General features: G+C 46.4%; 1 protein-coding gene across 1 annotated transcript in view; it reads right to left on the bottom strand.

Annotated features, from left to right (window-relative positions):
- LOC106482665 (synaptotagmin-like protein 2) overlaps positions 1 to 14,592 on the bottom strand; it is a 28,617-nt gene extending 14,025 nt beyond the window's left edge. The window contains exons 1-7 of the mRNA XM_013940273.2: positions 14,492 to 14,592; positions 11,972 to 12,123; positions 6,528 to 6,621; positions 4,862 to 4,955; positions 4,594 to 4,687; positions 3,123 to 4,244; positions 1,655 to 1,753 (exon numbers count right to left, since the gene is read on the bottom strand). Of these exons, the coding sequence (XP_013795727.2) occupies positions 1,655 to 1,753; positions 3,123 to 4,244; positions 4,594 to 4,687; positions 4,862 to 4,955; positions 6,528 to 6,621; positions 11,972 to 12,123; positions 14,492 to 14,592 (1,756 nt within the window). The remainder of the gene's footprint in view (positions 1 to 1,654; positions 1,754 to 3,122; positions 4,245 to 4,593; positions 4,688 to 4,861; positions 4,956 to 6,527; positions 6,622 to 11,971; positions 12,124 to 14,491) is intronic.
- Between the last annotated feature and the right edge of the window lie 2,746 nt (positions 14,593 to 17,338).

The following is a 17,338-nucleotide window of genomic DNA, read 5'->3' on the forward strand; positions in this document are numbered from 1 at the left end:
AACTCACTGCATCTTGTATACAATATCACCTGTACAAAAGAGCTGCAAAATATTTATATCTACAATTTCAGCATTGCACACACATCTCAAATATTTTGCTAGGCAAACAAAGAGGTGGGCAAGAGAACATCTAAAAGAAAAAAGCGTGAAAGATTCAAAAATGCATCAAATTAGACAGAAGGCTACTGGACTGCTTAAATGTCTAACTAAAATCTATTTGTTCTGTCTTCAACTTTCTTCAATAACTTCCTTGATGACAAAGCTCATTCCAAAATAACTGGCTTGTTTTTAGATGATATATGTAAATAAATATCCATGCATATATACACACTTGCTTAACATGTTAGCCATGCTGACAGAGTATTCAATGCTCAAGATGTCCAAGAGCTTCTTTGATAGTAAAGGTGTCTATTTAGTATTTTTATTTCTAAACATGAGCAAAATATTAAATTTGCCCTCTCTGCAGGTTATTTGTTAAACTGTAAACAAGTAAGTGCAATGTGGTAGAGGAGGATTTCCTAGGGTGAAGTTTGGCATCCTAAATAAGCTTTAATACAGAGAGCATAAAATCCTGATTGTCTGTGGGGAGACCGAGACACTGAACTGCGACTTGTGTGGGACCTAAAGCTTCAAGCCACCACCCCATATGACAGCACGCTCTGTCGTACGATGGGGAATGCATTTGGTATGAGGTTACCTGATGGTGCGCGACACAAAGGCAACGCAGCATGCACCATCCGCAGGCTTCCTTTGGCAGAGCCCTGCAGGGGACTTTCCTCCCTCCCATAAACAGGAGTCGGGTTTACTTAAACAAATAGGCTCTATCCTTTCCTCTGAGTTGCTTTACCTTTTCTCGGGCATTATCTTCACAACCTTCTCCATCTCGGTCTTGGCAGCCTTGGGCCTTACCATTTTGGTTTTACGCAAGCTCCTCGCTGCCTTCTTGGGCCCGTCAGCTTTCAACCGCTAGTGGCTTTCTTGGCCACAGAAATTGCTGCTGCCTTCTCCAGGCCTTCTCCCTGCTGCTGCTTCCTTGGGCTGCTTGGTGGTGCAGACAGGTTTACTGGCCACCAGCTTCTTCAGCTCTGCTGCTGCTTCCTGCGTTGCCTTCTCCTTAGCCTCTCTTCGTTTCTCAAAAAGAAACCAACAACCACGAACTGGGTCCAGCTGGTAGCTGGGGAGGGGACTGGGCCACCAAGCTGGGTCTGACACCCGGCTCTTGGAGAGGGGGAGAGGCCCAGGCTCAGCACTGCGAGCAGCAGAGACACGGGTCCCAGAGCGCGTGTGATGGGAGCCAACTCACAGGCTGTGTGTGTGGTCTGGCATGCCTGATGGACCTGCTGAGCGGGCTGCCATACGGCCTGGTCCCACAGTACACCAACAGGGAAGAGGAGAGACAGGGACAAGCTTTTTGCCAAGCCTTTGAAGCCCTCATGCTTGTTCCTGCACACACTGTGTAACGTACCATCAATCTAGCTGCAATTTCCTGGCTCTGAATTTAATTTTAGGCACTATAAGCTCTCTAATTTGATGATGAAACAATATGTCATTTTCCTTGCCTGGTACAAGCACTGAAGCACCAGGGATGCAGAACTCAGACATAATATATTTTCTTCAGGGAATGTAAACCAAAAAGCAGAAAGACGTTACTCACTCTCTGTGGTTGTGTAAATGTTCACCATGCTCTTTGCGAGATTAATGCTGTTTGCTCGGGCCAATGCCTGAGCAGCGGGAGAACGATCTCCATCTTCCTCTGCAATATAAGAAAATCCAAATCAACAGGGTAAATAAATACAAACAGGCAGTGTGTCAACAAGCGCGTGAGTGTGTGTGTCTGCTGGCTTGTTCGTTCTGCTTACAACACATCACAGTTACATTACACAGTGCTGCTTTCAAATCATCTCTCTTTAATGTCTCTCCCCACAAAAAGCTCTTCACTCTATGATGGGAAATGCAAACACTGGATTAACCCAGCCCCCAAAACAGACCACCACTTGCACAGACCTTCCAATGCAACACAGCCATCTGCTAATATCATCCTGAAATGAATGTAAAAATAATGCAAGAAACCTGAGAAATGTAAGAATAATCTGGTAAATAGAGGAAGTGTTTGTGTTTACCTGAAGTGCAATTCAGGATTTTCATGGAGATGTTATGTGAGGCAGGAAATAAGCCAAGAAATGGCACTGTTAAAAATGAAAATCAGATGAGCGCATGGAAAATCCTCTCAAACGCATTTTACCCAGTTCTTTGAGGACATGAAATTTGGGAAATGGAGATGGGGAGCTCTCTCTCCCTAGGTCTTTGCTTGGTAGTGAACAGGACTCTGGGCAAGCAGACCCCACATTTAAAACAAACTGCATTTAACAAGAATTTTGCTCATATTAACAATCACCACAAGAGTCTGTCAAACCCAAAGGAAGAGGCTGATAAAGTGGTGATACTACTGATAGCATCAGGGTTGAGAACATGGTGTGAGAGCTCAGAAAGATCAGATGGCTTGTTCAGTCCACTTTGGTTGCAATTTAGTATCCACATTCACTTGTGGAGCCCCCAAAGCCCAGGTTTTCATTTAAACACTGATGGCCAGCTCTGTTCAATTTGAGATAAGCATGTAGTGGTATCAAGGTAGCCTAAAGGCCAATGTATTTGTTAAACACATTTTATTTCTGTTATTTATGTCTGATACCATGCAAATAACCTATTTTTTTACCACCACAAAGAATTCCTCTAGCTCTACATTTGAAGAAAGCACAGAATTCCCAGTTAGTGAAATAAATGAGTTCATGCGAGCTGTTGCAGGTAAGGCTAAAGAAACGGAGAGCTGTCCTGAGCCGAGGAGCTGCCAGGTAAGGGATTAGGGCCACCGGGAAGCAGGGAGGAAGGCAAGGGAACTGTATAGCATTGCACTCGTCTACACTTGCACTGAGCTAAGCAGAAGACTTTATTTTCAGAGCAGTTTGCTAAACACATTCCACACATACTAACTTTGTGCAAAATGTAAAACGGCATAAACGTAGAAATGGAGAAAATGTGCAAAATGCAGAAGGGACAGGGAGGAAAACAGACTTAGGGAAGACGCTCATTGGGATTTCACAGGGTACAGTTACAGCCCTCGGTACCTGAGTAAACAGCTGAGTCCGTTCCCTGCACGACTCCTCTCTCTCCAGCTGGTTCTCCGGATGTTGGGTTGTCTGAAGACTCGCACATTTTTTCCTCAGGTAGCTCTCCATTTATTTCCATGTTGTTATGAGTGCCCAAATCAGACCTTTGCTCTTTCTCATCATCCTTCTCACCATCTGCAAGTGTGGGCTCGATCAGTATCTGCACCCTGCTCACCAGTGAATCCACTTGATGCTTGCGCTCTTCTGCCATGATAAACTCATCTGTAGGCGTCTCCGGCTCAAACGTGCTGCCAGACACTTCTTTGGTAGGCGACTCTATTTTGATGGAAGGCACTCGCACAGGCAATCTGGATTTCTTTGAGCAGCGCTGTGCTGCCTTCTCTTCCTCTGGTGAAGGTGGCTTCCCATTGCTTTCGCTCAGCGAGTTATTTCTTGTAACCAGTGTGCCTTTGCTCTTGGCATACGTGGATCTAGGACCGAAAGAAATCGATCCCTTTCTTGCAGGGGCTACATAGCTTGGCTCTTCCTCACTAGAAGACAAAGTTATTGTCCTTTTATAGGGGGTTCTTGTTCGGGTAGAGATGACAGATTTTTCTTCGCTGTCCTGGCTTTGGCTGGACTGGACAGAGAGTGAGTGATACAGCCTGAACTGCCTACCGTTCGCCTCCACGGAGCTCGGGTCCTGGGAAACGCTTCCCCCTGCCACAGAGTCTGCTGCCTTCTCCCAAAAGTTCTTCAAGTTCTTGAAGTGTTCACGATCTAGGCCAATATCCTCCTCTTTATTACTCATGGAAGAGATTGTATAGTTCGTGCCTTGCTTCACAGTCCGGTTGCTTTCTCCCTCTGCACCGAGTGGTTTGGGGCTTACCAGCAGCTCCTTCTTTGTGAGGCTGTTCTCAGCTGGGCTCATGTGATTCACAAACTGCTCTGATCTGGGGAAAGTTCTGCTTGGTTTCTTCTTAACCGGTATCTTGCTGGGACCATAAATTTCTTCGGGTGGAGTTTTTGCCACTGCTGTGGTGCCAGTGGCCCCATTAACAGCATCTCCTCCAGCTGAACTGCTGGACTGAGGCACAGCATCCTCTGAAAGCTTGGCAGGCAATGGAGATACTCCATGACCTACAACAATGACAGATGTTCACAACCCATCCCATAGTATCACACAGTATTTCTCCCGGAAGGTTTGTGCTACAGCTTCTCAAAGGGAAGCCAGAGGGTAGTTTCCAGAAACCACCAATATTTTCCCAGTCCTTCCCCATTTTGTAAGTTCAGCAAGCCTCCTTTCATCTGAAAAAAATCCCAACCAAACCCAGCCCCCCTCTTTGCAACATGGCATCAGCCCTTTCTTATATGCAAAGGGAAGAAACGCTCTTCCCTCTTCATTGTACACACAAAAAAAGCATCTTGTCTCTTGGTGTCTGATGCTGAATAATAAAAACTCACATGGCTCACTGAACAAAAACCTTACCTTTTCGAGACAAATGCAAGCTGTCTGTTGCAGCCACAAACGGATTTGTTCCAGTGTCACTCTCTGAGGAAGAAACATCAAGTATACTGGATCTCTGAATGGAAAACAAATCCTATCAGTGTATATAAACTGGCAAGATGGGAAAAATGTCTTTTAATTGAGCACAGACACCAAGGCAGACAGTCTCTGGAGCCCCTGCCAATAGACACGGATTGCGTGAAGTTCCAAGGAATAACGAAACAAAATGCAGAGGCCATGGCCATACTACCTTGTGTGACGCATACAGCAGGACAGGACGTCTTGGCTTTGGTTTTGGCAAGATTTTATGCCCTTCTGCAGTATCAAACGCAACCACATTGGATCTGTGGGAGATGAGAAACACCTCAGCAAAGAGATCGGGGTAGGACACGCTCTGTGGGCGTCTCCTGCACAGGTGATTTGGCAGCCTTCAATGTCAGGTCAGCTCTGTTCAGCTACATTGCCGCTTCCATCTACTGACTGAGTCCAACATGTTCCGGCTGTCCAGAGCTGGTGCCTTCATTTATTTTCTTCATATCTTTGGAATGACTTGAGAACATGTTAAATGGTCTGAACTTAGAGTAAGGACAAGTCTCCCACTGCAGACAATAAAGAAGTTGCTCAATAAAAACAGTGGTGTAAACTTGTAGGCTTATTCAGACTTTCCCCTTCTGTGAGAAAACTGTAAGGAAAACACGGGATGTGGCAGCGCTAAAAGAGCCCAAAGCTACACAGGAGGGAGACGCCCTTCCAGACTTTGGTCCCAAAAGGAACAGGTCTGGCCGCTCTACCCTTCCCCACACAAACCAAAGGCTTAGCCACATTCACTGAGAATTTATAAACAGCAGGAATAATTACAACAACAATAGTTAGGACAAAACTATAGCACGGGATATAGATATTCATGCTTGGAATATAAGTTGATTGCAAACTACCTGGTAAACAAATAGAAGAAATGCACAACGCAAGCAGTTTCTCTGACTGCTTCTACCTTCTTTGGAAGAGTCCAGTGGTGGCTGCTCTCCAGAGTGAAAAAGCTGTCACACTGGACCACTGGTGAGATTTAACATAGGAATGCTTTGTGCTTAAGCTTGACTGAGAAAAACAAAGTAAGTTTTTCAGAGTTTAATCAAAACGAAAGAAAAAGGTAAGGAACACTGCTGTGCTAGTAAAGCAGGAGCATCTTGGGCAAGCTGAGGCCGCATTCCTGTTAAACAATCCCTTCTGATCAGCTGCATGAGGTCTGGAAGCATCGTCAAGGCCCGTATTTAATAATTACTTGGGGCAATTGTCGCCTGTGAAGAATGATTCCTCATTTTGCTGACAAAAAAATGCAAATGAGATGGGAGCCACAGTAAATGAAAATGTGAATATTTTAATGGCTTCTCCATAGCCCATAAATATTGAGTGAGGTCACTGATCTGCTCATTGAGGTGCTTTTACTGGGTGTTTCTGCACAGTCAGCACAACTTGAAATCCTACCAAGCCTTGATGCAGAGTGCTGAACACTGGACACAGTGGTCGGCGCTGGCAGGAAATGACCAGTTTCCTAAAACAGTTCATTTTGTTAGGATTGCTCCAAGGCAAAAATTAAACAAATAAAAATCACAATTACTTTGAAAAACTACCCAGAATATCCTGACATTAGCGACAGCTTCCATTTTACTGACTCCTTATCAAATCATGCAGGAAAAACCGTTCTGGGATAAGCACATTACCACTTAGTTATTGGGGGAGGGCTGATATTCTGACAATTCCTGGAAAAAGGATTTTAAAAATATCCTATATCATGTATTACTAATATGGTCTTGGAAACTCAGTTAAAAGACCAGGGTCGCATTCAGTTTTCCTTAGAAGCAAGAGCAGCAGCCAGGGCCTGGCGGGAGCAGGCAGGGGCGGCACGCGGCCAGGCTTACCTCTCCTCTCCCGCGCCGGGAGCGTGCTCGGGGACGGGAGGACTCGCGGCTGCTCTGCCGTCCAGCCCACTCCGGATGTGCTCGTTAGGCTCATCTGTTATACAGCAGAGACAATTGGGAAACGACATGTAAGTGAACTTGCAATGGCCACAATGTTTTACTTGGTGAAAGCGAGGGCTCCTTAAATGATTCCCCCCGGCACAAGCCCCGGGGAATTAACGGGGGGCAGCTGAGGGGGTTTGCCTGCGGCCCCGCGGAGGGGGACCACCGGGGCAGTGCCACCTGCGATCCCCGCGCGGCAAAGCACATCCAGGCCCCACGGACCTGAGAGCCCAAACAGAGCTGGCTCATGCCTGACTAACGACAGGAGCTGTCACATCATAAGGAACCTTAGCAGGACACTGCCGTGGCTGTCAATAAAGTTAATCCGTTCCAGGATTTAAATTCAGCTATTTCCTGTTTTGACTCAAAGTCATCCGATCTTGGCAAACAAAGGAGGAGGCCAATACAGTTAATGAGGAGATCCCTGCTATTTTTACTGGCACAGGGCTCAGCTATGTCTTCTGAGCAATCTCAGACCCTAAAGAAAAAACAGTAGAAGACAGTAACCTTTAGAACAACCTGCCTGGGTAAAAAGTTGCATTAGACGTTTAGCTGGCAAATATGCTGTCTTGCTACCATAAAAACCAGAAGGATTAAACCCTCAAACAGTGATGCAAAATTTAGTTTAGTCTGGTCAACAAAAAAATACACAAGGTTTGCACATGTTTATTCACATGCATCTATGTCTATTTTAAAGAGTAAATTTACTGGTTACAAAATCTGCCGAATCTTTTCAGCCTAGATTTCATTATATAATGGAATTGGAGGCTCAAAGGCCTCATATATGACATTAAATAATATAGTGTTATTTGTTATCTGTCTAGAAAACTGCACCAAACCCAACAGCAGATTAATCCCAGAGCCAGGCTGCAATACAAATACCATTCCTACACTGTCTGGGTGGTGCCAGCCAGCACCAGGGCAGCCTGCAGGTAAGCGCCAGATCCCACCTGGGAGTTGTCCGTGCATCGCGAGTTAGAAAAACGCCGCAGCCCCGACGGTTTCCCTCCCGCCCCGCGCATGGCCCTGTGGTCTTCCCTGGACTGCAGCGGCATGAAGTAGGCGCACGGCAGGCTTTGCTGAGAGCTGGCTACCAATTTTACACGGCAAGTTTTGGGGGAGAAGGGCTGCACTTTGTCCATGCAAACGTTGCTGTGCAAAAAGCGCCACAGAACATTGTTTCGGGACAGAAAAGTCGTGACGTGGTTGATGGCACGTGCAGGAAGGACACGTCACATGCAGGCCTGGGAAAGCAGGCTGAGGAGCATTTATTTGTACAGCCAGCCACGTCCTCCCCTCCTGCCCCAAACCTGACGCGTGAGATGCCAGCAGGCAACTGCTCTGGAATTAGAAGAACCAAACACAGCTCCCATATTTTCACTCTGCCCATCGTGGTTAAAAAGACCTTGACAACTAACGACCGCATTCCTCTCCTACCTCCCTTCTAAAGCCATTGCATCATATTTGTTTTTTTGTGGCACCTCCCCCCGAGAACTTCGCAGGCAGAGCTCCCACCTCGCGACTGAACAAGCAGCGCCAACAGGCGCTCAGCTCCTCTCATCCACATTACCGCCCGTCAGAACTGCTCCGTCGCTAACACGGCTGCGCTCGACTGAACCGCAAACGGATGGCTTATTAGCACATTGTAACCCCGCAAGATAAGTAAAATGCCCGTGGTAGCTTTAGGATGAGACAGAATAAGGGGCAAATTCCATCGGAAATTAGTAGTGGTCTGACCAGTTTAACTTGTATATATACATACATATAAATACACACACACACATATATATACACTTGTGTGTGTGTGTGTGTGTGTGTGTGTGCGCGTGTCCGTGTGTGCACAGCCACAGCTGGTGTAATACTTCGGCTGCTTCACCCACTTCCCAGCACTCTCAAATACAGGCATTCAACGCTCGGGGAAAGCATTGCCCCCTGTGCTGCAGGGAGCTTCCGTGCTTTGGCGGGTGGATCCAACAGCCTCTCTGCTAGACAGCTCTTAGCTCTCGTGTATTCACAGCACCCAGGCTAAAGGAGAAGTTATCACCAAATTCAGCCAGTCGCCCAGACTGAGAATGAGCGAGGGCAGCCGAGGGTAGGTGTGCTGCAACCGCGGCACTCCTCGCAAGATGTACAAACTGTTCGTTATCTCCAGCCCGGAGAAGTCCCCTTGGCGCTGAGCCGCGCAGGCTGCCTGGGCTGCAAGCTGCCCGGGTATGTAGCAATACCCACGCTGCTTCTGAATAAGCCCGCACAGGCACTGGGAAGAACAGAATTGGGGTAACCTTCAGCTCATCTCAGCCTAGCTTACTTTGCTTCTCACCAGATCAAACAAGCCGATTCTGAGGGTGCTGTCATGGATAGCTCCGTTACGGGAGCCACCCAGCGTGCTAACTTGCTCACCCGTCTGTGCGGCTCCGTAGACTGCAACTTAAATGTAGGGTATGTATCTATTTTATATTTATATTGCTGCCCCACTACTAGTGTCTTCTATTTCTAATCAACAGCAACTGTGAAATCCCTTAGGGACTTGATGCAGCCATCCCTTCTGAAGGTGCTCGAGAAAAGGTTGCTGGGCCTTCTTCTGTGCAGGTATGAATTTCCATCCCTCTTTAGCATATTCACCACTCAAAGGGAATGCCAGAAACTACCTCAATAGGGCTCTTCCAGCTAGGGATTTTCTCATTTCATTCCCTAATACAATTATCAAAGACTTAAATCAGGATTAAAAGCCCTAGAGTCATAAACATATTACATTTATTTGGTTAGATGAATATGCACCCCTTCGTCACCTTGAAAGCCAACAGGAGGTGAATGAATCTAATCATTCCAGGAGAAGAAAAAAAGCTTGTCAAGATGGCGAGCAAAGGCCCTTAGCTCATCTGTTGCAGATTGAACCTGAGTTGCATGGCTAAATTATTTGGAAAGGGTCTAGTCCTTCCCCATGATGGGCCTAGCGCTGTTCTCACCGGAGCAAGCCAACGAGAGAAATGCTTGCTCTCACGTGTGAAGGGAGGCCATCTCTAGATAGGAACCACTGCGGGAGCTGAGTGCGCACTAGATTACAGGGAGGTGAAAATACTAGCTGCAGAATCCTGATCCTCAACCAACACTGCAAAATGGCAGCGGAAATAGTAAGAGAAAGCAAAAAAGTCACATGTTATGCCTGTGATTTATCAAAATAAGCCTGAAAATAAACAAAGGGAAAGAAAGAGAAGAAGAAAAAGTTGAAAAGGAAGAAAGAGGGGTAAGTCACTATAGTAATTTAGTAACATTTGCTTCATCCTTCTTAAAACAGCATTAGTCAAGTACCCAAAATATACAAGCAAAGACATAATTTGTATATTAATGCAATACTAATAAGGAGATTATTTTAGAGGATAACCTGAGGCCACATCCCATGCAAACATCAGCAGTAAAAGTTAAATCTAAAACCAAAAGTACTTCAAATTTTGCTTTGCTGAAATGGGCTGCAAGCTAAGGATGCCGATGCTACTGCCAAGGCACAAGGCAAACAAATCCAGTTCACTGCTGACTGTTAGTCGGGTTGTAGAAGTAAGGCCTTTCATCTGGCCTGGGACCCTTTCAGGGGCAAAGAGGCTGCTGAAGCATCTGTCTCTTCACATAAAGAGGGTGCAAGCATAAAAGCACATCCTCAAAAAGCAGAGCAGCCACTGCAGAAATGGCCAGTCTACTCTGTCAAGCTGGAAAAGGCTTTACATGTTTTCACGTTCTGGAGGGATGATAAAATAGTAAATTTAATACTATAATAAATCCTCAGTATAAGGATATAAGGATAAAAGCAACTTTGTGTAAAATATAATGGGTCAGTTCTGCACCTAAGGCTCCACCGAATCTATCCTCAGTCACATGAGCTGTCAGGAACAAACAAAAAGAGAAAAGAAAATGAGGCTCCTCAGGTATTGAAGTCCCTAGCAAGTGTTTAGCTTTGAGTATGTGTCCAGTAATGTGGAGTTAAGAGCGCTCAATTAAATTGGGGCCTTAGAGAGGGGAGGAAACTAATGTTACAGAGAAATACTGGCCAAGGAGGCCGAGCAAGCGAAGGAGCGATCTTTATTGCTGCAGCACCACAGCAGGAAATGTAGCTGGGTCCAGGGAATCGGGCTGAACTGAACTGGTGGAGATGACATTTGAGTTTTGGACAGATGGAAGATAGCTCTAACTTTACTGCAACAGAACAGAGCCCAGTTTTAACACTAAGGACCACGGCAGACTGCTTAGAGCTGTCTATCAAAGCCATGGCTTCCCCAGAGCAGCAGCAGCAGCAGCCAGTTACTTCCCAGCCATGTCTGAGTATCTGTGACTACCCACCCTGACAAAGAATCAGTCTGGAGGTTGTGTGAGACTGGGACACAGTCCCAAAGTCCTGCTGCTGAGTAAATTGGCCTGTCGTCATGTTCAGGACTGGATGTGAATCATCCTCAGATCTGCTTTGCACAAATGCTCAGCACAGAGTGCCAGCTCCAGGCTGGTTACATTTGGACTCAAAGCACAGTCCTGCTCATTTGACACGGGGCTGCTTTCTTCCTTCACAGCCCTGAGCCATCAAATCTGATTTGTTCTGTTTTATGCACAACCATGAGGGTTCAGCTGCACGTCAAACGACACGCAGTGCATCTTGCCTTCTGTTGGAATTAGCCCAAGGTCCCAGACATACCTTGCTGAGGCACAGCAGCCTGGGGACCATTCAGACTTGGCCCCAAAGCCCTTTTCCCTTAGAAAGCTACCTTGTGCCTAGGAATTTTTCCCCTTATAGAAAGCTAGGCGTGCTCCATTGCACTGATGTTGCCCTCTCGGAGAGGGCAAATTTCTGCCAGAAGAGAGGCACCCTTATCCCTTTGCAGAGATGTGACTGACCCCACTGTCCTGGGTCCTGCCCTCAAAGGGGGCTGGTAAGAGCAGCCAGCTGTCCTGCTTTTATCAGAGCAGTCTAGGAACTGGGGATCTTTGACCCAGAAGTTTGATGCCAGAAATTGTCCTACATGATTTCTTTCCCTAAATCCTCAGGCAGCTTCAACAAGAAACGATTCCAGCAATCTCTTACAAACAGACATTTTGGAAGAAAGAAATTGAGGTGAGGAGAAGGCATCGACTGCATGCAGCTGGCGTACAAGCTTTACCTCTGCCACACTGTAATTTTTTTCTTGGGCCTTGATTTTGATAATCAGGTATTTCTTCTGGTACTGAAAGTTTAGCTGAGAACCCTCTCATTACAACATACAGGTGGTCCTCAACAGGCTCCTCGTATAGGGAGACCTCCATACCTAACATTTTTTTTCTGGTCCATCAATTTGTTTTGTTAAGATGCACACTAACATACTTACTTTCCAGCTTGCCCTTTTTCCTTCTAATTGATGCCCGAAGCAGATCCGACCCCTCTAAGTCTTCTTGAAACCGTTTTGCCTTCACTTCTGAAAACCATTCACCAGTCACGAATTTCTTCTTCTTTTCATCCTTGATGGAGCCCTGAATCCGCCTAAAAGTCAATAAGAACATTACATACTAGAAAGGTCTCCAAGGTTTCAACTTCCCCAACCTACCTTTATGACTACTGCACATACAGCTCAACCGCCTACTACTACAAAGGATCCAGGGATTATTTTTTGCAATCACAAGGGTCAAAATTGCTTTAAAATGAAAGCTGATTCATGCTTTATTTGGAAAGGAAACAACACCTTGTAAACACAGGCTTTCACCTCTTCCAAACTTTACAAATCCCAAATGGAGCCACCTGGCAAGGAGATTTGTCCATTTGTTTTGTAGCCCCAAGGGTTTGAGGGTGGGGGGCTGTTTACAGATCCTACACTTCTCTGGTTTATTTGTCTATTAATCTCTTTCTGAGCTGCAAAAACTTTTAAACCAAATCTGATGTAAACCATCAAAATAAATTATGTTTTTTAGGGGACCGATCTGGCCCTGTACATTCTCCCTAGACATTACTCCTCTCCCTCCTGCCATGCCGGTTTTGGCACACAAACAGTTAGCTCTCCTTCCTGAACACAGCTTCTCTTACTGTAACAGACTTGGGCACACCCAGGGCTGGTTTTTGGCACCTAAACCCGTTAGTGCTCTTTTTGCTAGCCTGTACTTTTAACTCGCCTCCAGTTATTTTGTTTTGACACAGTTTGCAGAATTAGCTCCCTTTCAGCTGGCACTGCTTCCCACCACTCGCTACAGAGACCTGACAGGCCAAAGGAATCGGCCATCTCAGTCCAAATCCCAGCAGGAAGAAGGGATCAAAAACCCAGATAACAGTGGCTCCTTAAAGGGCCACTTTGACTGCCTAAAGGCCAGCGTGCCAGAAGGGGGGGGGTTATCTGGCAATGGCATGGGGATAACGGAGCTCCCTCCTCAAGCCTTCGCAGGCAGCGCGGAGCGGCTCAGCAGGAGATCCCAGCCAGGTAGCTGCACAGCTTCCCCATCCAGATCGCTCCCGTGAGGGTCTCGAGGAACTAGCCCAGAGGAGATTTAGGAACATATTTTAATCCTGCTGACACCCGATCAATGTAATGGCATTGACTTGGTTTCCCCCCAGCAGGCACCTGTTGACGGCTCCACCGGAGTGTACGCTGGAGACAAGCACATCCACATTTGCACCAAAGGTCTTACGGGGTTTAACTATACTAACAGTAAGGGGCACTTGGCACCACCCTCACTTAGGATGTAATTCATGTCATTCCCAAACGGAAGTCTTTTGTGCAGTAGCTTCCAAAGAAGGGCAAACAAAACTGAAAACATTCAAACACTGTTTTTCCCCCAAACCTCCACTGCAGAGCAGAATTTTTGCTGCATTTTAGGAGAAAAAAAAAAAAGCAAAATAAACAGATGGTCATTTATAGTACTATTCAGGGAGAAGGAAGAGGTTGCAGACACATACACCTCAAGCCCAAGTCGCTCCCATGCCACCACCAGTTCTCGGTCTCTCGGTCTCTCTAGCTCTCACCCCTACACGTAGGCTCCCCAGAGCCTGCTGCAAAGGCACCACATCCCCCTCCAACCTGGAGCAGCCCTCGTACAGGCTCTTACTCTTTTCTGGCTCAACGGCAAGTCAAAGACTCACATCCTTCACTGGGGTAAACTCGAAATGTGCCACCCGTGCTAACTGAGCTACTCTCATTTCTCCCCGCAGAGAACTCAGTGCCAGCTTCCTAAGCCTGGTGCATCCTGTCAACCCAGATGGTCTCATAGCTGGCATTTAAAAAGTGACAGCAGCAACAAGCAACCCAGATCAGCCAGACCCAAGCGCTGGGATGCCCGGTGGTAAGCGCACAAAGCTGGCAGCTATTCCTGGCTCTGCGGCGGCTCCCGCAAAGCCTTTGGTAGATGCCATAGCCTCTCCCCACCCGTCGCTGCCTGCACAACGGCCGATGCCTACAGACCCACCTCAAAGAGCACCAGAGGGATCCCAAGAAGACACAGGGATGAAAAGTCTCATTTAAAAAACACCCTAAGGGACTTCTATGCTACCGGGTGAGGAAAACAAGGTAGCAGCTACTCCTCTACTCTAACCTCAGACACTGAGAAATCAGCATGTTCCTTCCCAGAGCTGGGAAGAGATGCCCCTTCACGTCTCTGAGAGCTACTGATTAACTCAAAAGGAAAGTGTAGCCCTGCAATCCTGCAGAGAGTGGATGGCAGCAACAGCAGGATGGCTGAAAAAGCAGGAGGGGCAATAAAAACACCCTTCAGGTGTGAGCATGAAGGGACAGCACTGCTGTAGCCTGCACCGCTCCCAGTGCACGCGCACACACACACACACGTACACACTCCTCTCTAAAAGAAGCAGAAAAATCTGCTCTGAGCAGTGGGAGCTCAGAGCCTGCTGTTACTGAACGCTCTCTCACCTGACGCGATCCTCATCCTTCTTCTTCAGCTCTGCATCTCTCTGCAGAACCTTCATTAGCTTCTCATACTCCTCCTCAGTCAGGAAGCTTAAGTCCAACATCTTCCCTGCAAAGCTCTTCAGACAGCTGAAGCAATGACAGAGCAGCGACTAATCCAGCGCCGACTGCAGCAATGCCATGGGCAGCCTCCCGAGCAGCCCGCCTGGTGTGCTGAGCGAGAGCAGGCTGGAAAAAAAAGGACTTCACAACAGCATGGCTTGGATGGAAGTTGTGTTCGCATCTGGGCTTGCACTTCCAGGCACTAAGCGGCTCTTCCCTGGCACGTTTCTCTGCACCACATGCCTTCCCGTGCCAGGAAAATTCTCTCAGAAAAATTATGCTCCTTTGCTTTTCTTCAGGCACGGCTGCAGCAATTTGGGAGCCAATGTCAATCAAGCAGGCAAGTACGGGAAGGAGTGAGCTTGCCACCCGCCTTAGCTGCCTTGACAGGCATGAAAGACCATCTCACAAACGGCAACCCCAGAACCTCTGGCAGGCGTTTTCCTCAGTGGCGAAGTCTGCCTCTGTGTCACTCAAGCATCCCTGCAAAGAAATAGCACCGAGATGCCTTTTATGATAAGCACAACATATGGTAACCGAATGTGTACATTGGGGGTTTTTATTTGCTCTTCAGCACAAGTTCCAAAACAAGCTGCCCTACTTTTCTCCCTGTCTCCTACAGCTCCTTATACAGTATTAACCTAACCGTGAAAACACTTTATTTTAGCCATTTTCCTCCTAACAGGCAAACAGTTGCCTCAGCACGCCGTAAGCAAAATACGCATATGAATTATGAAATCGCTTGCCTTCTTTTTATCTCTCTTCTTCTTTTCCCCACGTCTTCCCGCTCTAAACGAGGCCAAGGATAAGCAGCCGGCCTTTGTAAAGCAATCGGAAAACGACAATCCAACCAGCAATCTGCAAGCGCTGTTACTGCATGTTAGGCTATAAAGTACTAGAGGCTCTTTTCTAACATGTACGCACTTTGCCTTATGCTGCACCAGTATGTGCTGCTCAAACAATATGGGTGCAGATCACTTAGCATTTCAACAGACACCAGAAATGGCCAGAGGCTGTGGGGCGTGGAGGAAGAGCAAATCATGCGCTGCTTTGCTACTTTATTCCTCTTCCTCTCTCCCAGCCAACTTGAGGCAATACAATACACCTCCGAGGGAGGAGATTTTCTGCCCCTGTCCAGGTGAGCAGTTTCTGGCTCTCCAGATGGGATTTTTCCAGCGTTTCCAAGCCCTGTCTCACGTGACTGAGGGTTTCATCATACTTGGCTTTTTCTCTGAGAGCCACAGCCTTGGGAGTCACGTCATTAAAAATGAATAAATCACAATTTTCATAGCAAACACGATTTGAGGGCCACCTAGTCCCCTCCCTAGAGTCAAGGCCTGTATCACCCCTAGTCGCTGTCTGCCTAATCTGCCCCTATAACCCTTCTCTGCAGCCATCTCCACGTAGCTCCAGACTTACGGGGTCTTCCTTCAGCCTCTATCTAGATGTAACAACACCAGCTCCTTCAGCTGTTCCTCAGCGTTGCGCTTTCGATCATTTTTGTCACTCTTCTTTGGACTGTCTCCACATGATACAAATCTTCCTTGAACTGGCATATCCAAATCTGAGCACAAATATTTCTGCTGAACTTTGCTCATTTTACATCACCTTACAGATTTACACCATTTTACGGACAGTACACTCCCAAACATCTGCCTTTTTCACAACGGTCTAACATGTCAAAGAAAGATTAGGTATCTGACCTTCATGCTTGCAAAGAAATACTACAGAACACAAAATATAAAGGCTAAATAGTAAAAAATAACAAACATTATCATTAAAACTCTGCAATTATTGCAAATTAATTTTTGGAGGGAAGGAAACTTAACATTTCATGTTTGAGGCAACTATTGCTGTGCTTGCCACACTGCAATTATAGCTTTTATCATCTGAGAAACTATCAATACCATTCTAAATAGTTCAAATTGAAACAGTAATAAAAAATCTTGATGAATTTCTCCTGTTTAAACCTACATTTCCTTCAGCTTGGAATGCGACTGCAGAGTTTCATTTTTGGTTCCAGTCATCTACCCTTTCTGGCTCTCAGGCACAATCTTACTTCTGCAATGACAGATTTAGAGAAATTTTGGGGACAGATTTTATTTTTCAAAGTTATCTAAGGACACATTCCTCTCAATATTTGCTTTTCTAGAACTTTTATTTATTTTTAACAAAACTGTGACATATGGGCAGAAATTACTTCAGAAAACATTTTCAGCAGAGGCTCATATTTATTCATCAATGTCAGAGATAACGAGAAAAATAATAAAAGCTACTTCTTTTCAAATGGCCTTCTTCCTCCACCTTGACATCTTTTTCTTTCTGGAATTAGAAAGAAGAGGTTCACAGAAACCAAACAGCCAACTCCTTCTTTTGTTTTAAAATAGTTAAAAATCAAACCACTTGACGCACACAATTTTGATTTGCTCTGTTAGATTACACATAACCCTCTTCCCTCTCGAGGTGTTGTTTATTAAGAGTTCAGAGAGCACGGTGGTGGGAAGAGCACAAATACCCAAAGCTGCAGATCCGGAAGAAAGCCAGAGCTCTCCTTACCCCTTCCAGCAGGAGCCCGCTCCCAGGACAGAGCTGCTCTCTGGCAACAGGAGCAAGACAGAGTCCTGAAAGAGGGAACTGCCTCCATCCTGATCACCTGCCTCTGCTGAAGGGAGCAAACAGTGCAAAGCCAGCAAGGCGCCCAGGGACTGCTCGCAGATGCTGCATCACCACACACCTCCACGGAAAGGG

The sequence above is a fragment of the Apteryx mantelli genome, chromosome 13 (assembly GCF_036417845.1).
Source record: "Apteryx mantelli isolate bAptMan1 chromosome 13, bAptMan1.hap1, whole genome shotgun sequence".
Lineage (NCBI taxonomy): Eukaryota > Metazoa > Chordata > Aves > Apterygiformes > Apterygidae > Apteryx > Apteryx mantelli.